Source organism: Alosa sapidissima, chromosome 3 (assembly GCF_018492685.1).
Source record: "Alosa sapidissima isolate fAloSap1 chromosome 3, fAloSap1.pri, whole genome shotgun sequence".
Taxonomy (NCBI): domain Eukaryota; kingdom Metazoa; phylum Chordata; class Actinopteri; order Clupeiformes; family Clupeidae; genus Alosa; species Alosa sapidissima.
In genome coordinates, this window is record NC_055959.1 from 28,152,030 (window position 1) to 28,177,109 (window position 25,080).

Genomic DNA, 25,080 nt, shown 5'->3' on the forward strand with positions numbered 1-25,080 from the left:
CACACGTCTAAATAAAACTTTGTTAATAATGAAGAAGCATGCTGATGGCAACTGTGAATTCTGTGGTAGTCCAGAGACTATAGAGCATGTTATTTTACACTGTAATAAATATCAGGAAGAAAGACAAAGACTAGTCTCACAATTACATGGAGAACAGCTGAGGCTAAACTTAGAAGAAATTCTGCAAAGAAACACAGGGGAAATGTGTGTAAACTATGTAATTGGCTTCCTGCGGAATACAGGACTAATTAAAAGAATTTAGTATGATCTTTTTGTTTTGTTTTGTTTTGTTTGTTTGTTTGTTTTTATTTGTTTGCATCCTATTAGGAAAGGTTAGACTCCAGTACCACACTCCAGTCCAGTTGGTGGCGGTAATGCACCATTAAAGTTAGTTGCCAACCGCCATAAAAACCGAAAGAAGAAGAAGAAGAAGAAGACACTGAAGATTGAAGATTAATTTAAATAGCCTAATTGCAACTCTTTTACTTCATGAAAGTTTAACTACTGTTAAAATAGTATGGCATATATTGTAGTATAGTATAGCATTATACTCTGACCTCTGTTATACATTGAGCTGTCCAGACTGAATTTGATTTTGCTGGAAGAACATGATGAAAGGATTGGGATTTCAATTCAAAGTTTTGTCCCTGCCTATTAGGCCTATTATTGTATAGGAGAAGTGTGTATGAAGGTGAAGGTTGTGTAAGACCATGTTTTGCGCCTCATACTGTGGCTTGGGGCAATTTGAGAGCTCGAACCTGAACTGAGCCTGCACATTTGAAATGAATGAATGAAAACAGAAACCATTTGGGATATCACAAAGAGACCAGAGACTGAGGACCGGTTTATAAAACACAATGAACTTGCGACATCTCTTCCAATGTGAGTAACTGCACACTATGCCACTGAAAACGTGCACACGTGCACACACACACAAATAACAAGACATCTCAGTTAATTTCAGTGAATATTATATTTGTTTCTCTGATACAACTTCACAAGTGTCAGAACTGAATTCAATAAGCACAGATTAAAACAAACAGGAATGAATTTAAAACAAGTTCAAATAAATGAAGGGAATCAGTAAAGTAAAGGTTATCAATTTAAGCATTGCTGTGGGCAGACAGTGGTCAGAGGAGAGAGGGAGAGAGAGAGAGAGAGACAGAGAGAGACACCAGCTCTAGGAAGGTAGCAAATAACCCTTAGAACAAAGTTATTGACATGCAGCCCAGAGACCTCAGCACAGACAAAGATCCCTTATTAGAAAAACACTTCAATCATTGCCTAGGTCTGAATAGTCCTACATGTTCAGTTACAACAGAATGGGCTTGGGAAAACGGTCTGTGTTTTGACAGGAAACACATTTAATAACCTAGTTAAACTGATCATTACATTCAGTCTTGTACGTCTGTGATAGATGACATTAAAAAAAAAAACTGGTTATACTCAAGTGAATAATATAGCAATCAGTAGAGAGAAAAGAGAAAGAAAGAAGCAGAGAAAGAGAGAAATGCAACTGAAGAGAGAACAATTCCAGATGATCAAATAGGCAACTTGATTGAACAGGTCATTATTGCTGAACGATAGAGATCACAATTAAAAATACTTTTAACAGGAGGAAGATAGGCCTAAATTGATTAGAAAGCTATATACAAGATATAAAGCCAACACTATAATACCCCTTCTGTAAGGTGGGGGGGGGGGGGGGGGTGCAAGGTGTTAAAATGTAGTGTGGGTGCATACGCCACTAGATGGCAGTAGTAATGCATGTTTTTATGAAACTGCCATGGAATATCTGACATTTTCTGCCCTCTAGGCCATAGTGTAGTGTTCACAAACCAACTGAATAACAATGACGTCATTTGTACATGTCAACCCTCAGAAATGTTATCATACCACACTTGCTGTGAGTGATATTAAGAGGAGGTTAAATCAGCTTAACATGTCAACCTCTACAAACACTTTACACATACTGACTGACACGTTCACACAACTTTGGGTATGTGAACATATGTTTGCATGTGTGTGTGTCTGTATGTTGTTCCCATCCATGCCATTGGTCTTGAGTCCCATATATTGGTACCATTCTTCACCGAACAGGAGTTTCTGTCGAAAATGACTACACGGTCAAATGGAATACCACAATGTGACACTGTGCTTACAGGTAATATTTCCATACCATTATGACCATAAGGTTCAATGAATCATGATCAGACTGCTCTTCACAAATGTCTAAATAAAATGATGACATATCGCTCCCATTTATGTCAATCATCGTCATTTTGTTTCATCCCCATATTTCATGTTTTTTTTTCTCCTGTCTACCCATTGTGCTGCTTGTCTTGTGTTCAATTGCACTCACTAAACACATAGAACAATCTTTCTTACACATGCATGCAACACACACACGCACCGACAGACACACACACACACACACACACACACACACACACACACACACACACACACACACACCGACAGACACACACACACACACACACACACACATCCTTCATGCCTTTTTATTTTTCAAGTGGGTCAGTCTTTTTATACATTTGCACTTCTATTTGTCCCCATCCCCATCTCTCTCCACCTCTCTTTTACAGTCACTCCCCTTTCCGACTCCCCTCCTCTCTCTTTTGCTCCTCTTCTTCCTCCTCCTCTTCCTCACTCTCCTCTTCCACGCCGCTCCGGGCCATGGCCACCGCTGTGCCCATCCCGGATCCGGTGTCCGTAGGTCCGACCTCCTGTTGATCTATGTGAAATAGAAGTGATGTCATAAAAGTGTGACAACTTTTGTAGCGCTTGGACGCTTTTAAAGGGACACCAGGCAAGCTTGATGCTTTTTCTCTACGAAACTCCCCCTCGCTCGGTCTGAAGCTCTTTTCCTTTTCTTTGCATCTTTCGTCAAGGGTTTTCGCTGCTTCTTCGCCGACTCTGCCATTATACACACGTTTGCAACAATCGCTAGAGTTTCGTTAGCCTGCCTCTGTGCTGTGGATGCAGGATGAAAACTGATCCTGCTTCGGTCGGCGGGTACGATACACTGAACTTGCAAGCGGGATATTCTTCCTACAGGCAGTAGGGGCGGGCGAGAGAGTCTTAATTCGCCCTGTAATGAGTCATTTAACCATATACCGACTTACGAAGATGAGTAATTAACACGAAAACGTTGCCTGGTGTCCCTTTAAAAAGGCCTTTGTGATGGTGGATACTATAGTGGACTGATGGAACATCTCTCTCCTGGCCATATCTGATTACATTTATGTGCTTTGCATTTTGAGGTCACTGGCTACCTGTGCTCAGCCCTGGCCTTAGTGATGCCAAGCGATTTCACCAATAAAGATGAAGTGATACATACAGTACATTAGTCATCCAACTCTGCAATCAATAGGAAGTAAAATACAACTTTTAAAAAGTTGTTTCACTGCTGCCTGTTTTCAACAGAGGTCCATATTTTCAAATATTAGATTATGAAGCATTTAATTCAAAATTCACATTAACCTTTTTTTGGCATAAAACTCTGGGCCAATTGTATTTGTGATGATACAGTGAGATGCTGTTCCATCAGACACAATGAATGAATGTATAAATACACAGGCTTGTTCCAAAAGCTAAGAAAAGAAACATAGAGGTGGGGATAGGCCAAAAGGGTAGAGCTCAGAGGGTAACACACGGATCAGATAGTGGGCCACTCACACTTCACAAACAAGCTCTGTGAGCTTGTAATCCCATTGATCATTTTCAAACACCTCTCTCTCTCTGTATGTACTGTATATGTATATGTGTGTGTGTGTGTGTGTGTGTGTGTGTGTGTGTGTGTGTGTGTATATTTATGTGTATGTATACTGTATGTATAGACCCTTTAAACAATAAAAACAAAAACAATGCTTGAACGTTCTATTTGGTTCCCAATCTACTTCCTCTGCATTAAGATAACATATGGAATGTTAAAACGGAAGCCTTGTGGGGCCAACTATGATGCTGATAATGGAACTCTCTTGAAAGGGTCTATTTATGTGTATGTGTGCCATTCATTTGACGTCCTCTTTGGTTATTACAGGAAAGGCATGATTCAGCCCTACTGGAGGACGATTGACAGTTAAACGCTATCTGGCTCCTTTTTTGTTGTGTCGGTTGGCACATCTGAATTTGCATGCAACACTGAGCCTGAGCCTGCGGTGTGTGTGTGTGTGTGTGTGTGTGTGTGTGTGAATATTCACTGATGTGTTTTGCATCTGCGTGTGTATGTGTGTGAGTGTCTCTGCATTTTTTTGGGGGGGGGGGGGGGTGTGCATGTTTTGCATCACAATAAGTGTGTGCTGTGTGTGTGTGTGTGTGTGTGTGTGTAGGTGTGAAAAGAGATGTTAATTTAAGGCAGTGCCAGAAGCAGTAGCTGGGCTGGTCTTCCTCTGGCACGATGGCCACAGCTGGCCGGACGCTGCTTAGGTCACTGGCTCAGACAAGGGCACGGAGAGGAGAGGAGAGGAGAGAGTGCCATCTGAGCGTGAGCAGGGCCGATTAGCCCCTGCAAACACAACCAGCCCCAATTACGGTAGAGAGAGAGAGATTGTGTATGTGTGTGCGTGCATGTTTGTGTGAATTATGATAGAGCGTGTTAGTTTGTGTGTGTGTGTGTGTGTGTGTGTGTGTGTGTGTGTGTGTGTGTGTGTCTGGAGCGGTGTTTACCACTGCTCTCAGTGAGGCCTGTCTCCTCGTCCTCATCACCCTGTCCAGGGTAGTCTTCATTCTCCTCCTCCATGTGTGGGTACACACCTAGCTTCTGCATCTGAGCTTCAGCCATCTGCTGCACGGCTACACACACACACACACACACACACACACACACACACACACACACACACACACACACACCGGGAACATACACACAACCCACCAAGGCAGGGACACACACATTGGGACACATCCATAGGTAAAAAGGGTACAGGTTTTGGTGTCATGTGCATCACTGGGGTGCTACGCCAGGGGCTGCAGATGTCTGAGATGTTCAAATGTCAGACAAGTAGGCGCACGCAGACAGGCTGACAGACAGACAGGGAAGACAGATGGAGAGTGAGACAGACAGACAGACAGACAGGCAGAAAGCCCCAGAGACAGTTAGAAAAGCACACCAGCAGAGTCCCCCTACAGACAAAGTGAAAAACATTCTGAGCCTCTGTACACTTTATAGCGAGACACCACCATCAATGGAGCGATCATGAAGTCTGCAGAAGCTTCACCACACAGTTCTTTTCTATTGGCTTTCCTTGAATACACTATTGATTTGACATTTTTCTGTCGTCTTTCCTCTCCTCTACCCCCCCCCCCCCTCTCTCTTTCTGTATCTTAACCACATTCACTTACACAACGGCTACAACCTTGGGCCCTCTAAGTACTCATTTTGATCTCCCACACAGAAAGGCAGCATTCAGTCTGCACATGTGCACTGATGAGGGATTTATCAGTGGGGAGATGGCACAGATAGGTTATGTGTGTTAGGCCGCAGTGACTCACTTCACTTATAAAAGACCCTCTTTCAGGAGTAATGAAAAAGCTTGGACGTGCGTCTGAGTCTAAAATATTCCCCCTTTTCTCTTGCAGGTGAGTTCACAGCTGGAAAGCAGAAGCTTTATTTGAGAGGGAATAATCCAGTGTTACTGTAACATGCAAGACACAGAAGCAAACTGTTAATGATCAGGTCAAGTAAGTCCACCTGTGCAGACTGGTGTGATGGATGGAACAATCGGTCAAATGAACTATTAAGTTACATTTCTCATTCATTTTGCATACATTGCCTATGCATGTTTATGTCTGAGTTTTATTCAGACAAAGGTACTTGCCCAAATAGACAAAAAATTATATATCAACATAGTCAGATAACTATGGATGGATGAGTAGATCAATGGATAGATAGATGGATGGATGGGTGGATGAATGTAGTGTATGAGTGCATCTGTGTGTCTATTGTGTGTGTGTGTGTGTGTGTGTGTGTGTGTGTATGTGTGTGTGTGCAAGCACAGCTGTATGCTCTACTTTGTAATCCTGGATGATCCAAGGCCACACAGATTTACACCCACCACAGCTGTCACCACTTCTAATCTCTCTCTCTCTCTCTCTCACTCTCTCTCTCTCACTCTGTCACACACACATGTGAATTGGCATGCACATGCATGTACATATAAAAACGTGCACTCCTCAATGCTGGTGACGTGCAAAGACAGAACATAAAACACCAGTGCAAGTGAAGCACAGAGAAGCATGTTGCATACCCAACAGACTGATGCAGGCACACCAGCACATTTGGACACTGGCAAAGGGTATACACAACAACACAGGGCCGAGCCAAGCAAGCCACATCACAGCTCACACACAACATAACTACGCAGTGCAGTTTACCATTGACCTCATGTTTGAGCACACATTCATACCTTTCAGTGATGGCGGCTGGTACACATTTGGGTTGACTCGTTTGGGCTTGAGAACCCCATTCTCCCCAACGACCCACTGAAGAAGGAAAGTTAAAAGAAAGACAGGGGTGGGGTGGGGGGTGTTCTTAGAAAATCTAGACCAATAAACTCACAAAGGAGTGACAGACTCAAACAGACAAGTGGAATGAGCAATTAAATATTCCACTGAGTGGAAGTGTCCTGACAGGAAGGATGTAGCACGCTCCTCTGATGTCATATTCATCAAAGAGAATACAATGTGCATGTGGAGGTTAACGAGATGAAGACAGGAATCAGAATGTCTTGTTTGTTCTTCAGACTTGGGTGTTGGGATAAGACCCGGGTACATCATATTCTTACAACATAACAGTCATCTGAATTAGCTCTAAACTATGATACAAGGTGATATGTGTGTGTCGCATGTCATGCAGGCTTACAGTCCAAAACAACATTTCATTAGCTAATAAAGAAATCCCATGCAACCTTGTCTATGTGTGCATATGAACTCTGACATTGAAATTTATTTATTTAGGCTTTATAGTTTATACAGCAGACCCCTGTAAATTCGTTGCTACACACCACTTAGCTGTTATAATTGTTTTATTTTAGTATTACTTATTGATATAAATGTGATAATGTGATATTGACTTGCATGTGTATGAAGAATAAGTTCCCCACTATCACTGGTTTCATCTGTCCGCAGTAGGTCTTGAATGTTTCCCTCACTGATGGAGGACTTTATAGTATATATATATATACTCAGTGTGTGTGTGTCATAGTAAATGTTACATGCTGGGTGTGGAGATCTAGATCCTCCTGACTGGATGTGGAGATGTCTCACCTGGTGAGTAGAATTATCGTCCTCAGGGGACTGGTCAGCCACTCTGAACAAGGTGGCAGGTGTGGGCCTCCGACGCCGTATCTAATACACACACACACACACACACACGCACACACACACACACACACAGAGGGAGAGAGAAAAAACAGACAACCTTGACCCATGAGCACAAACAAAAAAAATACAGTGCAGTTGACTCTGAACACAGTTGCCATGAGAGTTGTCATCTAACGTCCTGGCCAGCCACATTCAACCTTCTTTTTTTTCCTTGGGAGGGGAGGGGGGCATTTTGGAACACAGCCGCCTCATCAAGGATTTGCTCCAATCAAAATTCCAGCTGAGGTCATGGGTCAGCCAGTGGGTGACCTCAGCTCCGAGGGGCCATCCAAACACAGGCAGGAGTCTTCCAGAATGTTCTGGCTCATGCTGCTCTGCCACAGCTTACGTGCAATTATGACCCTCAGAAATCATGCTCAGAAACGACTTTTACACAACAAGCTGGGACTTAGAGGGGCAGAGAAAGAGGCATAGAGAAAAACAGGAGAAAGTATTTTTTCCGTGTTGTGGTGCCTATTTAGACAGAAACAGCTACACATCAGCAGTACATGCTGGCTCTAACTGTTGTGTATTTGGCTTCACTAATGCATATTAGCTGCCAATTAGGTGTAGTGGAAGCGTGTGTTTGTGCCGGTGTGTTGTTGAGCGTGTGTATGTCAGTCATCCTATCCCTCTAGTTTTCAGCTTATCTATATTTTAAAAGCACTGTACATACGTGCATGGAGTTACGCATTCCCCTTGAGCCTGTATCCATTCTGAGAGAGTGTGTGTGTTTGTGTGTGTCTGTGAGTGCGAGTGAGTGCGTCAGCTTGCGCGTAGACCCCCTTCTGCGGCAGCCTGACGCATCTGACAGGACATGGAGAGGTGATAACGCTAATCTCCCCCATCCACAGCCTCTATCAGCCATCCCTCCACTCCTCCCTGCCCTGTCCCCTCTCCACCCTACTGTCTTCCCAGCAGAAGCTCACTCTCCTGAGGGTTCAGCATGGGCCTGTCTTGGGCCCTCTATGGAGACTGGGGCCCTCTTACAAACAAGGCCTGTTCCGTGGGCGATACTGTGTGTGTGTGGGGGTGGGGGGGGGGGGGGGGGCTGACATGACAGTGGTCAGAGGTGCTGGGAGAGACAGCTGTGCGTGTGTAGACAGCTGGGTCTGTGTGGGGCTGCAGTGACCGCGTCCACTCCAGGGGTGGACACGTGCTGACCGTGGGGTTGCACCCTCACCCTGTTGTTTTGTTTTGCTGGCTTTTGCTGGAGCCATCTGTGGGATGATGATGTAAGTGGGTTACAGGGAGGCATGAGAGACTCCAGTCCCCTAAGAGGGTGTTGGGTGTGGGGAGGCCGTGGTGTAAGACATGACATCCACCAACACATATTTCTGGGTAAAAGTTAATCAAACATAAGGTCATGCCACAGTCTGCAGAGGAAGCGTTCAGGCCATGGAAATATGTGGCTCATCATTCATTAGGACACATTCGTTATATTCTCTCTACGTCTTACTTGCAGACCCTAAGGAGACATAGAAACATATAGCATATGACATATGAAACACTATAATGTATATAGTCTCAGGGTAATGTTGTAAGAACTGGAATTTAGGGAGCTGTCGGGAAGTGTCTTGCACATGCAGGGCTAATTCCAGTGATGGACCACTCATAAATCATGTAATTAATGGAATATTCCTCTTAGCCCTCTTTTTTCAAGACTCAAACAATACTAGTCTCTCTCTCTCTCTCTTTTCCTCTCTCTCAGCATGCTGGTGTGATTGTGGGTGGACGTAAGGTTTTGCGTCATATTAACAATCCAATTGTTGCCAAAGCAGTGCGACTTAGCCATGGTGGAAAGCTACCAGCACAACCGGCCACAGATCAGAGCCACATTTATTGGGACAACACCCACAGCATTCCAACAGCACTTAAATCCCACCATCTCTCGCTCTCTCTATCTCTCTCCTTTTGACCCCTTTTCTTCTCCTCTTCTCTTTCCCTTTCTTCTCTTCATCCTATTGACCTCTTCTCTTATCCTGAGGGGGCTTCATTGTCCCTTTTTTCATGCCCAGCTAAACTCAGTCCCATTATTTTGTTGCCCCAATCCTCTCCATTATCCACTCTTGTGTTCATCTCTGCTCCTGTAAACCCCACTAATGGCACATCACTGCCCTATTTAAAGATCCCTGCCATTCACAGTCCCCATCTACACTCCCTCACCTCATATGGTGTCTCTCTCTCTCTCTCTCTCTCTCTCTCTCTCTCTCTCTCTCTCTCTCTCTCTCTCTCTCTCTCTCTCTCTCTCTCGGTCTGTGTCATTCTGTCAGTCTATCATTCCATACGGATAAAGCAAAGCAATAGCAAGGAGGTGGTGGTGGTGGTGGTGGTGGTGGTGTGTGTGTGTGTGTGTGTGTGGATGAGACCTGCTTCAGAGAGTGAAACATCAACAGAGTCTGTTTATGCATGAAGAAGGGAGAGAGGACGAGAAAGAGGTCAGGTGAAGGAATGAAGGAGAGAAGGAAAGAGAGAGAGAGAGAGAGAGAGAGAGAGAAAGGAGAGAGAGAGAGGTCGCGAGCAAGAAGAGAGACAGGGTTGGTGGTGCAAAGATAATTAAGGTCAAGGAGGTGTTTTGTAACAATTTATAAATTTATCACAGGTTCCATTTTTTTTTTTTACTTTACTCCAAGACATTGGTCTAAAATTAGCTCAAATAATAGCCCAGATAGAAATATGTCAGACAGAGAGAGAGAGAGAGAGGACGAGAGACATTTGGATCAACAAGCTATGTGTCAGATGAAATCAGATGGATTTGGACTGTTCAGCTTTCAACCCATATTCCAGCTGATGGGGCAACCAACATTTAGCCACCCAACACGCACACACACAGAGAGAGAGAGAGAGAGAGAGAGAGAGAGAGAGAGAGAGAGAGAGGCAGTGGAGTGAGAAACACAGAGAGATGAAATGAAATGAGACCAATGAATGAGAAGCATTACTGCAAACTGGGACATGCACAAGAACCTCTCTCTCCCCCACCAAGTGACAAGGATTGTGAAAGTGACAGACAATGATGTAACCAGAAGCCATAAGTCTTGTAATTCTCTGGCTTTGAAAAGAACCTCGTTAGGAATTACGTAAGTTTCTCTCTTTACACTACAGACTCAAGCCATCAAATCTGACTTCTGAAACATGCTTAATGAGCAAACATTCTTTCATCATGTGCAAATGCGCACAGACACACACACGAGAAAAAATCTCTATGTGCAGCACCAGCATTTGTAGAGGCTTATTGTTCTGATCTTCTCATTGAAAACAGCTTTTCAGCAGCACAGGTGCACATGCAGGTGTAAAAGTGTCTGTGTGTGTGTGTGTGTGTGTGTGTGTGCGTGCGCGCACTGTGCAGGTGCATGTGTGTGTGTTTGTGCGCACTGTGCAGGTGCATGTGTGTATGTGCAGGTGTGTGCGTGAGTACTCAGGTAGAACTGTAGGTTAATAAACTTGTCTAACTTTGGTTAAGAAAATTCTCAAGAAAGACTGACATGCACAGCCTCCGCACTCAGAACCAAACACATCCAAACATACAGTATACCGATCGGATTTGGAATTGTTCTCAATCATACAGTGATGTCAGTATAATGATAGGAAGTTCACAGGAAGCATTACCTCATTTCACTATCATTTTCATTATTCATTATTCTCTGGGCTATGCAAAGTAGACAGACAGTCTATTTCAGGCAATCATTTATAGTCTCTGTTATGAAAGATGTTCTTGCTAACTGTCAAAACCGAAGAGTGGTTGAAATACTGTCGTGGACAATACATTTGCTTGGTCCATTCATCTTTAAAATGGTTGGGCCATTTTAAAACTGACCAGAGAGCAGGGCACTGTATGCACACACATCAGTCTGACAGGCTGTGTCTCTGTTACTCAATATACCAGATCATTTATGATCACAGTGCATCACATCTCTCTGTCTCTGTCTCTGTCTCTCAGAACTGGTTCTCAGTCCCTTCCCAGCAGTCTTTGCTCTAAAAGGTGATTCAAACCTAAGAATGGAGCGGTAATCAGGAGACATGCAAAGGAATAAAATGCCCGCACTCTGCTAAAACTCCCATATATATTTATTGTGTTGCAACGTTTCGACCCGACGTTCCTTTGCCGTTCTAGTTCCATTTGCCCTGCACCACACCGGTGGGGATGTGCACACATCCACTACTAATCAGGAGACATGCCCCATCAGCAATGGCGCCGCCAGCCGTAATCCAGTAGGCCTACGCACTGTGCGTACAATTTTTAAACGCTTTATTCATGAAATTATTAAATATTACAACAACAAAAATAGCTTGTGTACTGTCTTAATTGAAACATACTTCGGGCACAAATGATGATTAGGGCAAAGAGAATGGGCATCTCAACATAAGGATACATTAGAAGATGATTGGTGTAGGCCTAAACTTTGTCACGACATGATAAGCAGTTCTGACGCTTAAAAACGCAACGTTCCATTCAGTCATAAATCATTCAAGCGTAGTGCTCGTCATGAAAAGAAAACAGCAGCTTAATATTGTTCAGGTGTTTAACAGTAATAGGAGCACTGTTCTTAGCAGGTAGTGAGATTAGGCATTCTACAGTCACGCTGTTTGGAACATCAGTTCGGGTTTCAAGATTGATAAGATTCAGTTAATGCGGAGTATGGATCATCTCAAAGTTTGGGACAAACAGCAGTGTAAGCAAATCATTATTGTTAGGTTAGCATAGCTGTCTTTTCTCTAGGCCTATCGCAAATTGCGACATAAGCTCATTGGTTTCTTTTTTTCTTTTCTTTCCCTTGTTCGCGTGTTTGTGAAGCGATAGTGGGTAGTGAAGCGATAATGCATTTAAAGCAATGTTCACGTCATGAGCCAGAGCCGATATGGCCAGAGCTGCTTGCTCTGTAAAGGTATTAGGTATTTCTGTCCCACCCAAATTGCGTTAAAATGGTGTGTTTAGCAGCCAGAATGTAAAAAAAATTCCCTGGGTGAAATCTCCCCCATCCCATAACTTTTAAAAAGCTTGAAACACCTCTACGTGTAGGGTAGCCACCGTTCTTTTTTTTTTTTGGAGGGGGGGGGGGGGGGGGGGTGATTAGCGCCCTGGGCCATGGTGCTACTATGGAATACAACCCTAGCAGCGCCCCTGCCCATCAGGGCACCAGTGGGAGGGAGACAGAGACAAACAGAGTGATGAGTATGGTGCAATAAGGGCTGTGGTTGTGTACACGTGTGTGTGTGTGTGTGTGTGAGAGAGAGAGAGAGAGTCCATGCTCAGGTGGGTGGGTTGTGCAGGGCATAACTGTGGCAGATGTGGGACTCCCCCCTGGAGAATGTTTCTCTGATAGCACTATCAGCCTATTAAAAGCATCAGCCGACGCAGTAGGACACCCTAAACTAGATCTCAGCACCCGCACGCGCACACACACACACACACACACACACACGCACACACACGCACACACACACACACACACATACATCCTACCATAGACAAAAATGGGTGCGCAAACGCACAGACATATTGACTACAGGCCTGTATGTCTATTACACTCCAGTTTGTTCATTCATATTGACATTCATATTGACTTTTCCCTTAATTGACAGGGTATTGATCTCCACTAACAAATCTCACTCTTCTCTCGTGGTTCTTGGTTCTCCTTTATCTCACTCTTTGCCTGCTTCTTTGGATCTTTGTCATTTCATTTTAGCAGACACATTAAATCTAGTAAAATATCCAACTCTACAAACAGACATCTTTGAATAACAGATTTTCCATTGGTACACTGTGCTATTGCACAACAGAGCAGAGTGCTGGTTCCCTGCCCTTCACAAATCAGTACTAGGAAGTGCCTATGAAAAACTACAGCAATAACAGGAAGTGGTGTTCATCTGTGACGCCATCTCTGTATGTAATAATAATATACTGTAAGACTGTTGTAGTCCCTGCTCCCTATTAAGCTGACCTGAAATGGACCTGTCCACATTTTACACACTGCTTTTGCAAACGTGTTTACCACTGTCATTGAGCTTAGGATCAGACCCAATGCACAGAGAGGGACTTAACCTGTTGAGGAGTGAATTATTTTCCTGGTTTCTTCTAGAATTCTACGATATACGTCGCATCATAATATGGAACTCTCGGATTGCGAACATTCTAATCACATATTTGTGAACGTACTCCTCAACAGGTTAAAGCAGTCCATAATCTATGAGGAACGCAGAGAGAGAGGACACGTCACTGCACAACTAACCACCGATGTTTATCCATGCTCCTGGTAAGTTACATAACAGCAAGGCTATGCTGAATGTCACAGTCATAGGACTGCCTCTGCTGAGAACGGACAGAACACAACCATGAAAAAATGACAGTTCTGACGCCGTGGCACAAAACAAACAGAGCTTTTCTCTTGTTTGTCTCCATGACCATGATCATGCTTTCACTCACCTACATCTAAACCGAAATAATTATAGTTTCTACTCCATACATTTTCAAAATAGCCTTGGTACTTTTGCATTGGTGCATTTGAGGGGAGGTATTGATTATTTGTATTTCATGTAATGTGTGTCTCCCAGCATCAAGAAATGAATGGATTGGACAATAGTGGACAAAAGGGGGACGCCTTTGAAACATATGCTGAGGCGCCACAGGCAATAGAGTGCCAGACACAATGGTTACATGATAACAGAAACACTTCTCTCTGAAATCTAGCGCTTTATCAGGACATGAAGGTCTAACAGATGACGCGTCTTATTATTTGTTTTGTCATTTGCCACTTACTAGGCCTATTCTACCAGCAAGCTTACCTCAAAACAGAATGTTTGTTTCTCGGCAAGTTCATCCTTGGCTTGGTTCAAGGCAACAAGCTTGCCTGGTAGTTTTAGGGACAGTGAGAAGTTGTTATTTGAGTAACAGTTGTTAAATTGGAATAGATACAGTATCTGTGTGGGCTGCAGTCTGCTCCTTCCAACAGTAACAGCCAGTAAAATAGTCCTTCAAAAAAGCGGGATTCCTTACCCTTTGAGTACATATTAGAGCCTGTATTTTGTTACTTCTACTCGAGTAAAGAAGTTGAATCAGTACTTAAACTTTTACAGACGTTTTTTTTAACCCAAGTATCTGTTCTTCTACTTGAGTGCTTTTGCTATGGAAACATGGAAAGTGTGTTCTGTCGGCATATGAGAACTCAGACTCACTCACACAGAGAATTTGGGATCAAAACAGCATCAGGGGGTCTTGTTGTGGCTTTTCAGAGGGACCTAAATTTTCCCTGCTGGCAGCCCAACAGTTTCTTAAGTTCCTTTTTGACACACACACACATGCACACAATTATTTCTGTGTAGCACCACCACCCGTTGTGTGCTTAATGAATCGGTTTTCTTACCTAGGGGTACAGCTAGGCCTGCAGGGGATTGTGGGTAGGATTTGTTATGTAGTAATGGAGCACAAATTATCCACTGGGATGAGAGTCAGGGCCTCACGGGGAGCACAGGGAAATATTAGCAAGTCGGAAACACATACAGGTGTAAATATAGCCACGCGCCAGGAGCGCACACACACACACACACACACACACACACAAAAGTCAGTGAAGTGTCAGCAACCAAGACGACACAGTGGGGAAGTGGCATGCGATCGGTGGAACTCGGTGGTGGTCATGAGAATGTTTTGTACACAAGCATAGACACGCAGCCTAGTTTTTAGCAATCTACTTCCACAGCACAGGTGATGTCATTCTGACAAATAACGAAACTGTAAATAATCAGAGTACATGAAACGTGCCTGGAGACACACATCACTAGTATGCCTCGCCTTGCCCTGATCGACAGAGATGCAGGGAATCTCCACTCAGAAACCTCAAAGCCACAAGTATGGCAGATTTAATGGGTGGGTGTGCCGTGTGTCACTCACTCCTTCACGTACACTAAATCACCTCTCGAGCGCTTTACAGAGGACAGCTCATGTCAGCTGAGAGGCAGAGATGGGGTGAGGAAGTGGGTGATACCAAATCGGGAGGAATGTTCCAAAAGGACACTATGCTGTTTTCAACTGTGTCTGAAACTCCTCAACAGCGCCCAAGGCTTTTAAAAAGAAGAAGAACAGCAGTTCTGTGGAGGGGGACCTGGACAGGGCGAACCAGTTGAACCACTTCTACAACAGGTTTGACTACCCTGCTCACGCTCCAATGGCGGTGGTCTGTCCACCATCCCCCAGCCCCCACCCCCACACCCCCTCAATACCAGTGCAACACTCACCTCCATCATCACAGGCTATCGTACCCCCACCATCACTGGATTTTGCACCCCTCCCCCACATGGCGATCACGAACAATGAGGTGACAACGACCTCAGTCAACAGCCATCAGACACACAGATCCCAGATGCACCCCTCCCCCTCCCCTCCCCTTACAACCCTCACCATTACAACAGATCAAGTGACAGTCCAACTAAAGAAATTGCGCAGCAATAAAGCAGCGGGGCCTGTCAGACTGTGTCCAAGGCTACTCAAGGCCTGTGCTGCTGAACTGGGGGAGCCACTGAAGCACATCTTCAATTTGAGCCTACGCCTTGGACAAGTTCCAACACTGTGGAAGACATCATGTCTTACCCCCGTCCCTAAGAAGCCACACCCTAGTGAGCTTAATGACTACAGACCTGTCGCTCTTACATCACATGTGATGAAGACAATGGAGCGATTGGTCTTATGCTCAGACCCCAGGTACGCCATGCACTAGACCCATTACAGTTTGCATACCAGGAGAAAGTGAGCGTGGACGATGCCATCACTTATCTTCTACACAGGACACATTCTCACCTAGACAAGGGGAAAAGTGCTGTGAGAATCATGTTCTTTGATTTCTCAATTGCTTTTAACACCATCCAACCCCTCAGATTGGGAGACAAGCTCTTGCAGATGGGTGTGGACGCTCACCTGGTAACCTGGATTACAGATTACCTGACCGAGCGACCACAGTTTGTTAGACTGAAGAACTGTCTCTCTGACACTGATCAGCAGCTCCGGAGCGCCACAGGGAACTGCGCTCTCTCCAGTCCTGTTCACCCTGTACACATCTGACTTCTGCTACAACACCGAGTCATGCCATATGCAGAAGTTTTCTGATGATACTGCAATTGTGGGGTGTATCAGGAACGGGCAGGAGGAGGAGTACAGGAGCCTGGTGGAGGACTTTGTGCAATGGTGCAAACTCAATCATCTTCAACTTAACACTTCAAAGACCAAGGAGATGGTGGTGGATTTCTGCAGGTCTAAGCCCACTCTGCTACCAGTCCACATTGATGGGGTCAATGTGGAGGTGGTTAGCACCTACAAGTATCTGGGTCTCCACCTGGACAATAAACTGGACTGGACAGCCAACACTGATGCACTCTACAAGAAAGGGCAGAGCAGGCTGTACTTCCTGAGGAGGCTGGGGTCCTTCAATGTGTGCAGCAAGCTCCTCAGGATGTTCTACCAGTCTGTTGTTGCCAGCGTCCTCTTCTATGCAGTAGTATGTTGGGGAGGAAGCACAAGGAAGAAGGATGCGGGGCGAATTGACAGGCTGGTAAGGAAAGCTGGCTCTGTAGTGGGAGCTGAACTGATCAGCTGGAGACTTCGCTCACTGCCTTGCACAACAGACATACTGAGAAAGTAATTTGTCCCCAGGGCGATTGAACTGTTCAATGCTTCACTTAAGGGAAGAGGAGAGATAGACTTCTCTGCATAGTCTGTCTGCCTCTTCACCCCCTCCATGTTTGGATACTGTCTGTCCACTAGCCACTTTTACCACTGTCTTTCTGCCTCACTGTTTGCATGCTATATTAGCACATTAGCACATATGCATAACCCCTCCCTCCATGCCACAGCCGAACTGTGGCCACACTTATACCTTTTCTTAAAATAGTTAAATATATAGATATATAGACTTTACTTTATTTCTGCATTGTTGCACTGTTGGACTTACTCATTTGCACTATCACCATGACCACTATCACCATTGCACTATCACCATGACACTCATTCACACAGAGCACCTTACCTTACCTTACTATGCACAGAAAATCACTGGCTCAGTCCCTGCCTCAGTCATCGCAAGCGCTTCTGATTGATTAATCACCACTATGTGGATACTGTTTTTAGAATTGATTTAGATTAAGTGTTAGTTAGTATATTTGTATTTTAGTATATTTCGCATATTCTTTATCTTCTACTGTCCTTATTGCTTAGTTGTGTTTTTATATTAGATACTTTAATTACTCTTTCTGCTGTTAAAGAATGTGTTTGTGTTGTCTGTATGCTGCTGAGACCTTGAATTTCCCCTGGGGATCAATAAAGTATCTATCTATCTATCTATCTATCTATCTATCTATCTATCTAAAAGGAACACTCACTCATAAATACAGACACAAAGAGAAAGAGAGAGAGAGAGAGGGAGAGAGAGAGATTCACTTTAAGAAGAAAACCCGCTGCTAAAGACTCTTGAGGTCATCCATCATCTAAATGAGAACCTTACCCATTCCCAAAGCTCCAGATGAGACTCAGCACTACTCAGTAGAATAACCAGCGCTCAGCACCTCATTTCTTATACAGCATCAGTTAGGAGCAGGTAGGCAGCAGCCCCACTAACGTGCACTAGACTCTAATGCAGGGCCTGCAGCAAAGCTACGAGGAGCAGAAGTCGTATGGGGCGAGGAGCTTACAACAGAGCTGTTTCCTGTTCCGTAGATCAGATACTTAGATTCTCGTGACTACTAGACACTGAAGTCAAATGTTCCTCGTGTAGACAGTTTCAACATTTCTGAACACAAGAAGGAACACGCTGACATGCTGTGTGCATGTGTGTGAAAGAGAGACACACATGTCTGTGTGTGGACAGGAGTAGTTGAAAAGTATGTCATGTTTATGGGTGCAATATGCTGGTTGAAAGGTGATGTCTGAAGGAGCTGGTAACCTCCCTGCCTTCTCTTTCTTATGTGTGTGTGTGTGTGTGTGTGTGTGTGTGTGTGTGTGTGTGTGTGTGTGTGTGTGCGCTCGCACGTACGCGCGTGTGTGTGTATGCATATGCAATGGGTTATGCGATTGCTGTTTCAAGTGTCATCAGAACACAAATCATTTAGGTTTTGTTAAATATTTGTGTTTGGGCCCCAGCCGTGGCGCATCTGGCTGGGGCACCTGCACCGTACGCCGGCAACCCAGGGTCCCACCCCGACTCTCTCTCCCACTCACTTCCTGTCATTCTCCACTATCCTGTCGCATTAAAAAAAAAAAATGTGTTTGAACTGTTTACACAACACAAACACACACACACACACACACACACACACACACACCAAGATTAGTTCCCTCAATCATTCTAACTACCTCAGTCACCTTTTCCACTTATCCTTTCATATGTATTCTATCAAGTACTCACCTTGTGGACTATTAGGCCTTCTCATTGTTCTCATTCTCATTCTCTCTCATTCATAAGTCTCTCTCTTTCCCTATAGTGTCCTTTCTTCCTCAGACTTACTGATCAATATGTCTGTGCGTTTGCGCACCCATTTTTGTCTATGGTAGGATGTATGTGTGTGTGTGTGTGTGTGTGTGTGTGTGTGTGTGTGTGTGTGTGTGTGTGTTACAATCACACCCACGATCATTTACCCACACGTGCTTTCACTCACTATCTCCCTCTTTCACATATTTATTCAGCTAAGTCACTTGTAAACTGTTAACCAAAGCATTGTTAGTTCCTAGCATGTTTTTGCCAAGGAATGTGCTTGCTTGCTCACTTGTGTGTGTGTGTGTGTGTAAATGCATTTCTGATGTTCTGTTGATAGGAGTGTGTGTTGACAGTCCCTTACCTCTCTGTGTTTACACACAAACACTCACTGCACTAAAGGTCGTTGTATGACGTCTGAGCAAGAGAGAGAGAGAGAGCGCAAGGGAGGGATGATAGAGAAATTTGCCGGATAACAAATAACCACTGACTATTTATTCAGTGTTGATTCATATCTTTTATACTCCATATTTGTTTTTGTGTATACTGTAAGGGTGTTTGCATGTGTGTGTCAAGCAGTTTGTTTATGTTACGTACAAACAAATCATTGACGCCATAATGGCTGTAGTTACTCTATTACCTATCATTAGAGATAATGTCTATTTCTAATTGCTGCACTCAGTGGCCAACATATGGTTTCCCCAGTAACTGTGTCAAATGAAAGCTTTCCTTCTTTCAAATAAACTGTGTTTGAATATGGGTGTGTGTGTGTGTGTGTGTGTGTGTGTGTGTGTGTGTGTGTGTGTGTGTGTGTGTGTGTGTGTGTGTGTGTGTGTGTGTGTGTGTGTGAGTCAGTGAGTGAGTGAGTGAGTCAGTGAGTGAGTGAGTGAGTGAGGGATTGTGTGTGTGTGTGTGTGTGTGTGTGTGTGAGTGAGTGTGTGAGTGAGTGGGTGAGTGTGTGAGTAGGTGTGCAGTTGCTGCTGTGGGCATAAACTCGTACAACAGTGCAGGAGTTAATGGAATGGAAAGCAGAGCTGTTCTACTTGACTTTTTTCAGATCTGTTCTGTGGCATTGGTGCTCAGAGTTCTCCTGGAGATAGTGTTTCATCTGAAGCCATCTAAGGTTGTTTGGTGCCATTAAATCATTTGCAATAATCACATTAGGCCACCTGTGGTGTGAGAGGGCCGCTTGTTTGAGTGTGTGCATGTGTGGGCGTGTGTGGGCGTGTGTGTGTATGTGTGTGTGAGAGAGAAAGGGCGTGAGTGAGGGAATGAGTGTACACACAGGGGTGTTTAAGGTGAACCCACTTTTATATCCCCAGGGACGGCACTTAAGTGTGCATGAACACATTTGCAAGTGCACACACACACACACACACACACACACACACACACACACACAACTACAAAATCTACAACACTCAAAGATAAGCTTTTGAATGTAAACAGCAGTATTCTCCTCCATTAAATGTGTTCCCATAGGTAACCCTACAGGTACTACACACTTGTCCATGCTTTAACTGGACATACTTCCATCTATGTTTCCACTATCTGGTAGTTCAAGCGTTTCTTACACAGAGTACCTCAGTAGGGCATTAAGACAACACATAGCTACTAGAATGCCCTCTGAACCATAGCTCACGGCCAAGAAGAGTCTGGAACTCTGTGATGGATGCTAACTCCAAGTGAGTTCCTACAGGAATCCTCTATCTGAGTCTAGGACACTCAAGGCCACAATCCCCAGACTTCCCCCCGAACTGTGGTAAAATACTTTGCATTACTGACCCCAACTCAGAGGTCATCAGATCGGTTTAGAGGCCTCACATGCAACACACCAAACAGTCTAAACATCCTCCTCACCCCAATTCCAGGTACATTTCCACCTGGTTGTTTACCGGCTACTATTGTGTCCTCTGGGCCCAGCGAAACTACAGGGAAAATACTGATATACAGCTGGTCACTAACATCATCAGTCCTTGTGCTTTTAAAGGGACTTTTTCTCTTTTTCTCATCGAAACTCCCCCTCGCTCGGTCTGAAGCTCTTTTCCTTTTCTTTGCGTCTTCCGTCAAGGGTTTTTCGCTGCCTCTTCGCCGGCTCCGTTTGCAATAATCTCTAGCGTTTCATTAGTCTGCCTCTGTGCTGTAAACTGATCCTGCTTCGGTCGGCGGGTAGGATACACCGAACTTGCAAGTGGGATATTCTTCCTACAGGCATTAGGAGCGGGCGAGAGAGCCTTCATTCGCCCCGTAATGAGTCATTTAACCATATACCGACTTACAAAGATGATTAATTAACACGAAAACGTTGCCTGGTGTCCCTTTAAGTGCTCTGAATTCCTTGTTTGCACTGGTTAGTGAAGATGCAGAGAAGGTTGTTGATGCATCTGCAGAGAGTGCTGTTGAAACTTAATGAGAAACTTAGAGAACATAATGGTCAATAGAAGTTCATTGTGAAGTTCATATTCACCGTGTGTTTACTTTCCCTGTAACAGGTTACTCAGACCTGAAACATACCAGGAAAATGTCACGACAGTTTAACAATGTCTGGGTTGTTTCACAATCAGGGTGAGCGTTTAAATTTATCCAGATCCACACATGTCTGTATACTTCAAAAATGTCCAGATAATTTGAACATCATAATAACTTTTTCCAACGGTTTTCCATCAAACAGCTTTGGTCCACTCCAACATATATTCTATATTGAAATAAAAGTACAGTATATATAGTACAGGACCGGCTCTAGGCAGGGGCCAGGGTGGGCTAAGCCATCACCTGCAAACAGTCAACAGATCAACTATACTGACCTGCCTGTTACATCTCATAGCCTAAAAACTGTATCAGAGATGCACTCAAAAAGTCACAACTGAACTTGTAAAGTGGTACAAAGTGGAGACAAGTCTCGATAACACTTTACTTGACGCTATCGACATAAGAGTTGCATGACACTGTCATGAACACATGACACTGTCATGACACATGAAACCTAACCCTAACCCTAATCCTAACCTCTAACCCTAATCCTATAACCGCAATCCTAAACCTAACCCCAATCCTAACCCTAAGTTGTCATGACAAAAACCAAATGTCACTTAATAACAGAAGCGTTATGTCATAAATGTTTATGACTTGTTTATGACACGTTCATGACAGTGTCTTATGTCGACACTGTCAAGTAAAGTGTAACCCAATTCTCTGACATTGTCAATGCATGCCCAGATTGAACAATATTACAGGGCAACCACATAACCGGTTCTATGTGTTCCGATTGGATGATTAATGTTCTCAAGAAATTGATCATTAAAGTTCTCAAAAACTTGAGGTTGGTAGAAAAAACTGCATTTGTTTCAGATGTCCACTCCAACACTTCTATAGCATTAGAAGTATGATATGGAAGTACTGGAATTGGCAATGACCAGTTACCAGTTTTTTTTATCCTTCAACAGATGTAGATTAAACAAAAAGTATATATTTTAAGAAGGGCTAATTGTTATAGCCTAGTTAAAACCACTTCATGAATAGAGTCTGGGGACTCACGATTATGAAACCTTCCCTTTCCTCCTACCTACTACCGATGGAAATGTTAGTGAATAATGGTGTTCGAGACTAGCATCTCCCTGAAACGAGCTCTAGGTGGGCGTGGCCAGGCTATAATTGTCAGGCTTTGTGAAACAAAGCTCTCATTCTGATTATGAAACTACCCATCTTTTCTTTGCTTTTTCCAAAAAAAGGTGAAGAGTGATTCATGCTGATAATGTGATCGTTACAAATCCTACAACAATGAGATTCTAAGGTGTAATGTCACCATACTATATCCCTCTCTGTCAAGGTCTTTGTAGATGTTTGCCGTAAGTATGCCATGATATTGACACTGTAGCCAATTCAGTCATACACATCTAGTGAAAGTCACATCAAGGACAAGTTAGACACTTCAGTCAACAAGAATATGCCTTCAGTACTAACTGCTTTCCTCCCTACCTTGAAGGTGGCAAACTGTTGGTTTAAGCAAGAAAGGTTGACTTTATGGGCCTAGTACTACAAGGGCACCAGACTTTAACTGTCGTTATTACACACAAAACTACTATTTCCATACACAGACTCAACATTTATCCTTTTAACATTTGTCTCAACCTATCTGTCCATGCAGAACCACTTGAACTCTTCTTACACACACACACACACACACACACACACCCTTGTAAGTGCAAAACAGACAAACATTTAGTAACCATTTCCTCTATGAAAAGGAAGTGAAAAGCTTGTGAAGAACACAGAGTGACAAATGCTGATGAGGGTGGGGTGGATGGCAAAGCTAAATTACAACTGCCATTTGCTCTATCTGCAGCCTGAAGCCCAAGTGAAGTGCATTAGACACTTGTATCATTCATTAAGCGTTCTACAGCTTCTTCTCTCCTTTAATCACACCCTTCCACTTCAACTTGTTCTGTTATCCTCCACTCTTCTCTTCCCCTCAACCTCTCTTTCTTCTTCGCCTCAACCTCTTCTTCTCCTTCTCCTCTCTGCTCTTCTTCCTCCAGAGAGTGACGGGTTGGCCTGGATCACACAAACCCCACCAGTATCCGGAGGCGACTTTGACCCACTTTCTCCCGGACTAAAATAAAACCTTAAACACAAACTGGGGAGCTTGTACAGCTAAGCACGGGCCCATCCCAGACCAGAGCTACACACACACACAACCACACACATACACACAACCACACACACACACACACACACACACACACACAACCACACACACACACACACACACACACACACACACACACACAACCACACACCGGTCACACACCGGTACAGTACCTTTGCGCAAACCTGCGCAGGTGGCTGGATGAAGAAGAGTGGAAGACTGGCCATACAAACAGACAGAGGGAGAAAGAGAGAGAAGAGAGAGAGAGAGAGAAGAGAGAAGAGAGAGAGAGACAGACAGAAGAGAAGAGAGAGAGACAGACAGAAGAGAGAGAGAGAGAAACAGAAGAGAGGAGGGCAAAGTAGACAGTCCCAAAGGCAGACAGAAACAGACACCAGCTAATACTGTAATGATTAACTTGATTGCCAGCCAGGTCTCCATTTGTATTTTTGAAGTTGGGGACAGTTTGGAGTATTGGGAAAACAGCCACACTCACACTTAGTTATTTGTCCAGTACATACATTCACTCTCTCTCTCTCTCTCTCTCTCACACACACACACACACTGCTTTGCTATATGTATGAAACGCATGAGATAAAAGCAGATTAGAGTTCAGATCAACTAAGTAATACATATACGTTCAACTCCTGCCTCACTGTGTCACAATGCAGGGTTATGGTGCATGTTTACAGAACACAGACACACACACACTCTCTCTCTCTCTCTCTCTCTCTCTCTCTCTCTCTCTCTCTCTCTCTCTCTCTCTCACACACACACCCAAAAGCACACAAAACAGCATTAGCAAGACAAATCACACCTGTTTATACACACACACACACACACAGATTGCAGTACCCACATTAAGACCACTTATATTACATACACCTATTCCTTCATGGACCATCTCAAACACACAAAGACGGTCACACACACACACATCCATGGCACCTACCATCTCGACCTGCCGTGGGTCCAGCTGGGTGGGTTCGGTGGCCGGCACGGCGAACTGGATCTTCCGCCTCTCTTTGGGCTCGGCTGCCACCTCAGGTGCTGCTGCCGTGGGTTCCATCATTCACCTGGCCCCAGGTTAGCACTACAGCTTTCCCCAATCTCTCTCACACACACACACACGCACACTCACACACACACACACTCACTCACACACACGCACACTCACACTCACACTCACACACACACACACACACACACTCTCACACTCACACACACACACACACAGTGCACACAACACCACTACTGCTACTGTTTCTCTCCCTTGTCCTCTCTTGCTGTCCCTCTCACTCTCGTTTTTTGTCTTAACCGCCAAATGGTCTTTCTCTCTCTCCTCCTCTTTCTCCCTTTCTCTCTATTTCCTTTCTTTAATCTGCACTTTTTCTCTCTCTCTTTCTCTCTGTCTCTCTCTCTCTGTAGTGTCCAGTAGTCCGCTCAGCTCAGCTCTCCTCTGCAGTGTAGTGTATTTATCTTGATCCCTCTATCTCTCTTCCTTTCTTCTGTGCCCCTCTCTCTCTCTCTCTCTCTCTCTCTCTCTCTCTCTCTCTCTCTGTGTCCCTCCCTCTCGTTGAGAACCTGTGCAGGCAGAGTGAA

At 44.3% G+C, this 25,080-nt stretch overlaps 1 protein-coding gene across 2 annotated transcripts; it reads right to left on the bottom strand.

Moving 5' to 3' along the window:
- Positions 1-954: 954 nt before the first annotated feature.
- Positions 955-25,080, bottom strand: ppp1r1b (protein phosphatase 1, regulatory (inhibitor) subunit 1B). Of its 2 annotated transcripts, none has more exons than XM_042086449.1 (5): positions 24,431-25,080; positions 7,288-7,368; positions 6,429-6,504; positions 4,690-4,815; positions 955-2,755 (listed from the first exon to the last, which is right to left on the bottom strand). In XM_042086449.1, exons 1-5 carry the CDS (start codon positions 24,548-24,550, stop codon positions 2,607-2,609), a joined length of 552 nt encoding a protein of 183 aa, XP_041942383.1. In that variant the 5' UTR covers positions 24,551-25,080; the 3' UTR covers positions 955-2,606. The 2 variants fall into 2 exon arrangements, with proteins under 2 accessions (XP_041942383.1, XP_041942382.1); XM_042086448.1 differs by lacking the exon at positions 24,431-25,080 and adding an exon at positions 8,060-8,122.

Excerpts from the sequence above, each read along its gene's own strand:
- ppp1r1b (XM_042086449.1), bottom strand. The coding sequence starts at position 24,550 with ATGATGGAACCCACGGCAGCAGCACCTGAGGTGGCAGCCGAGCCCAAA. Across the intron at positions 6,505-7,287 it reads ACGATAATTCTACTCACCAG|TGGGTCGTTGGGGAGAATGG; the intron begins GTGAGACATCTC and ends TTCCTTCTTCAG. Across the intron at positions 2,756-4,689 it reads AGGCCTCACTGAGAGCAGTG|ATCAACAGGAGGTCGGACCT; the intron begins GTAAACACCGCT and ends TATTTCACATAG.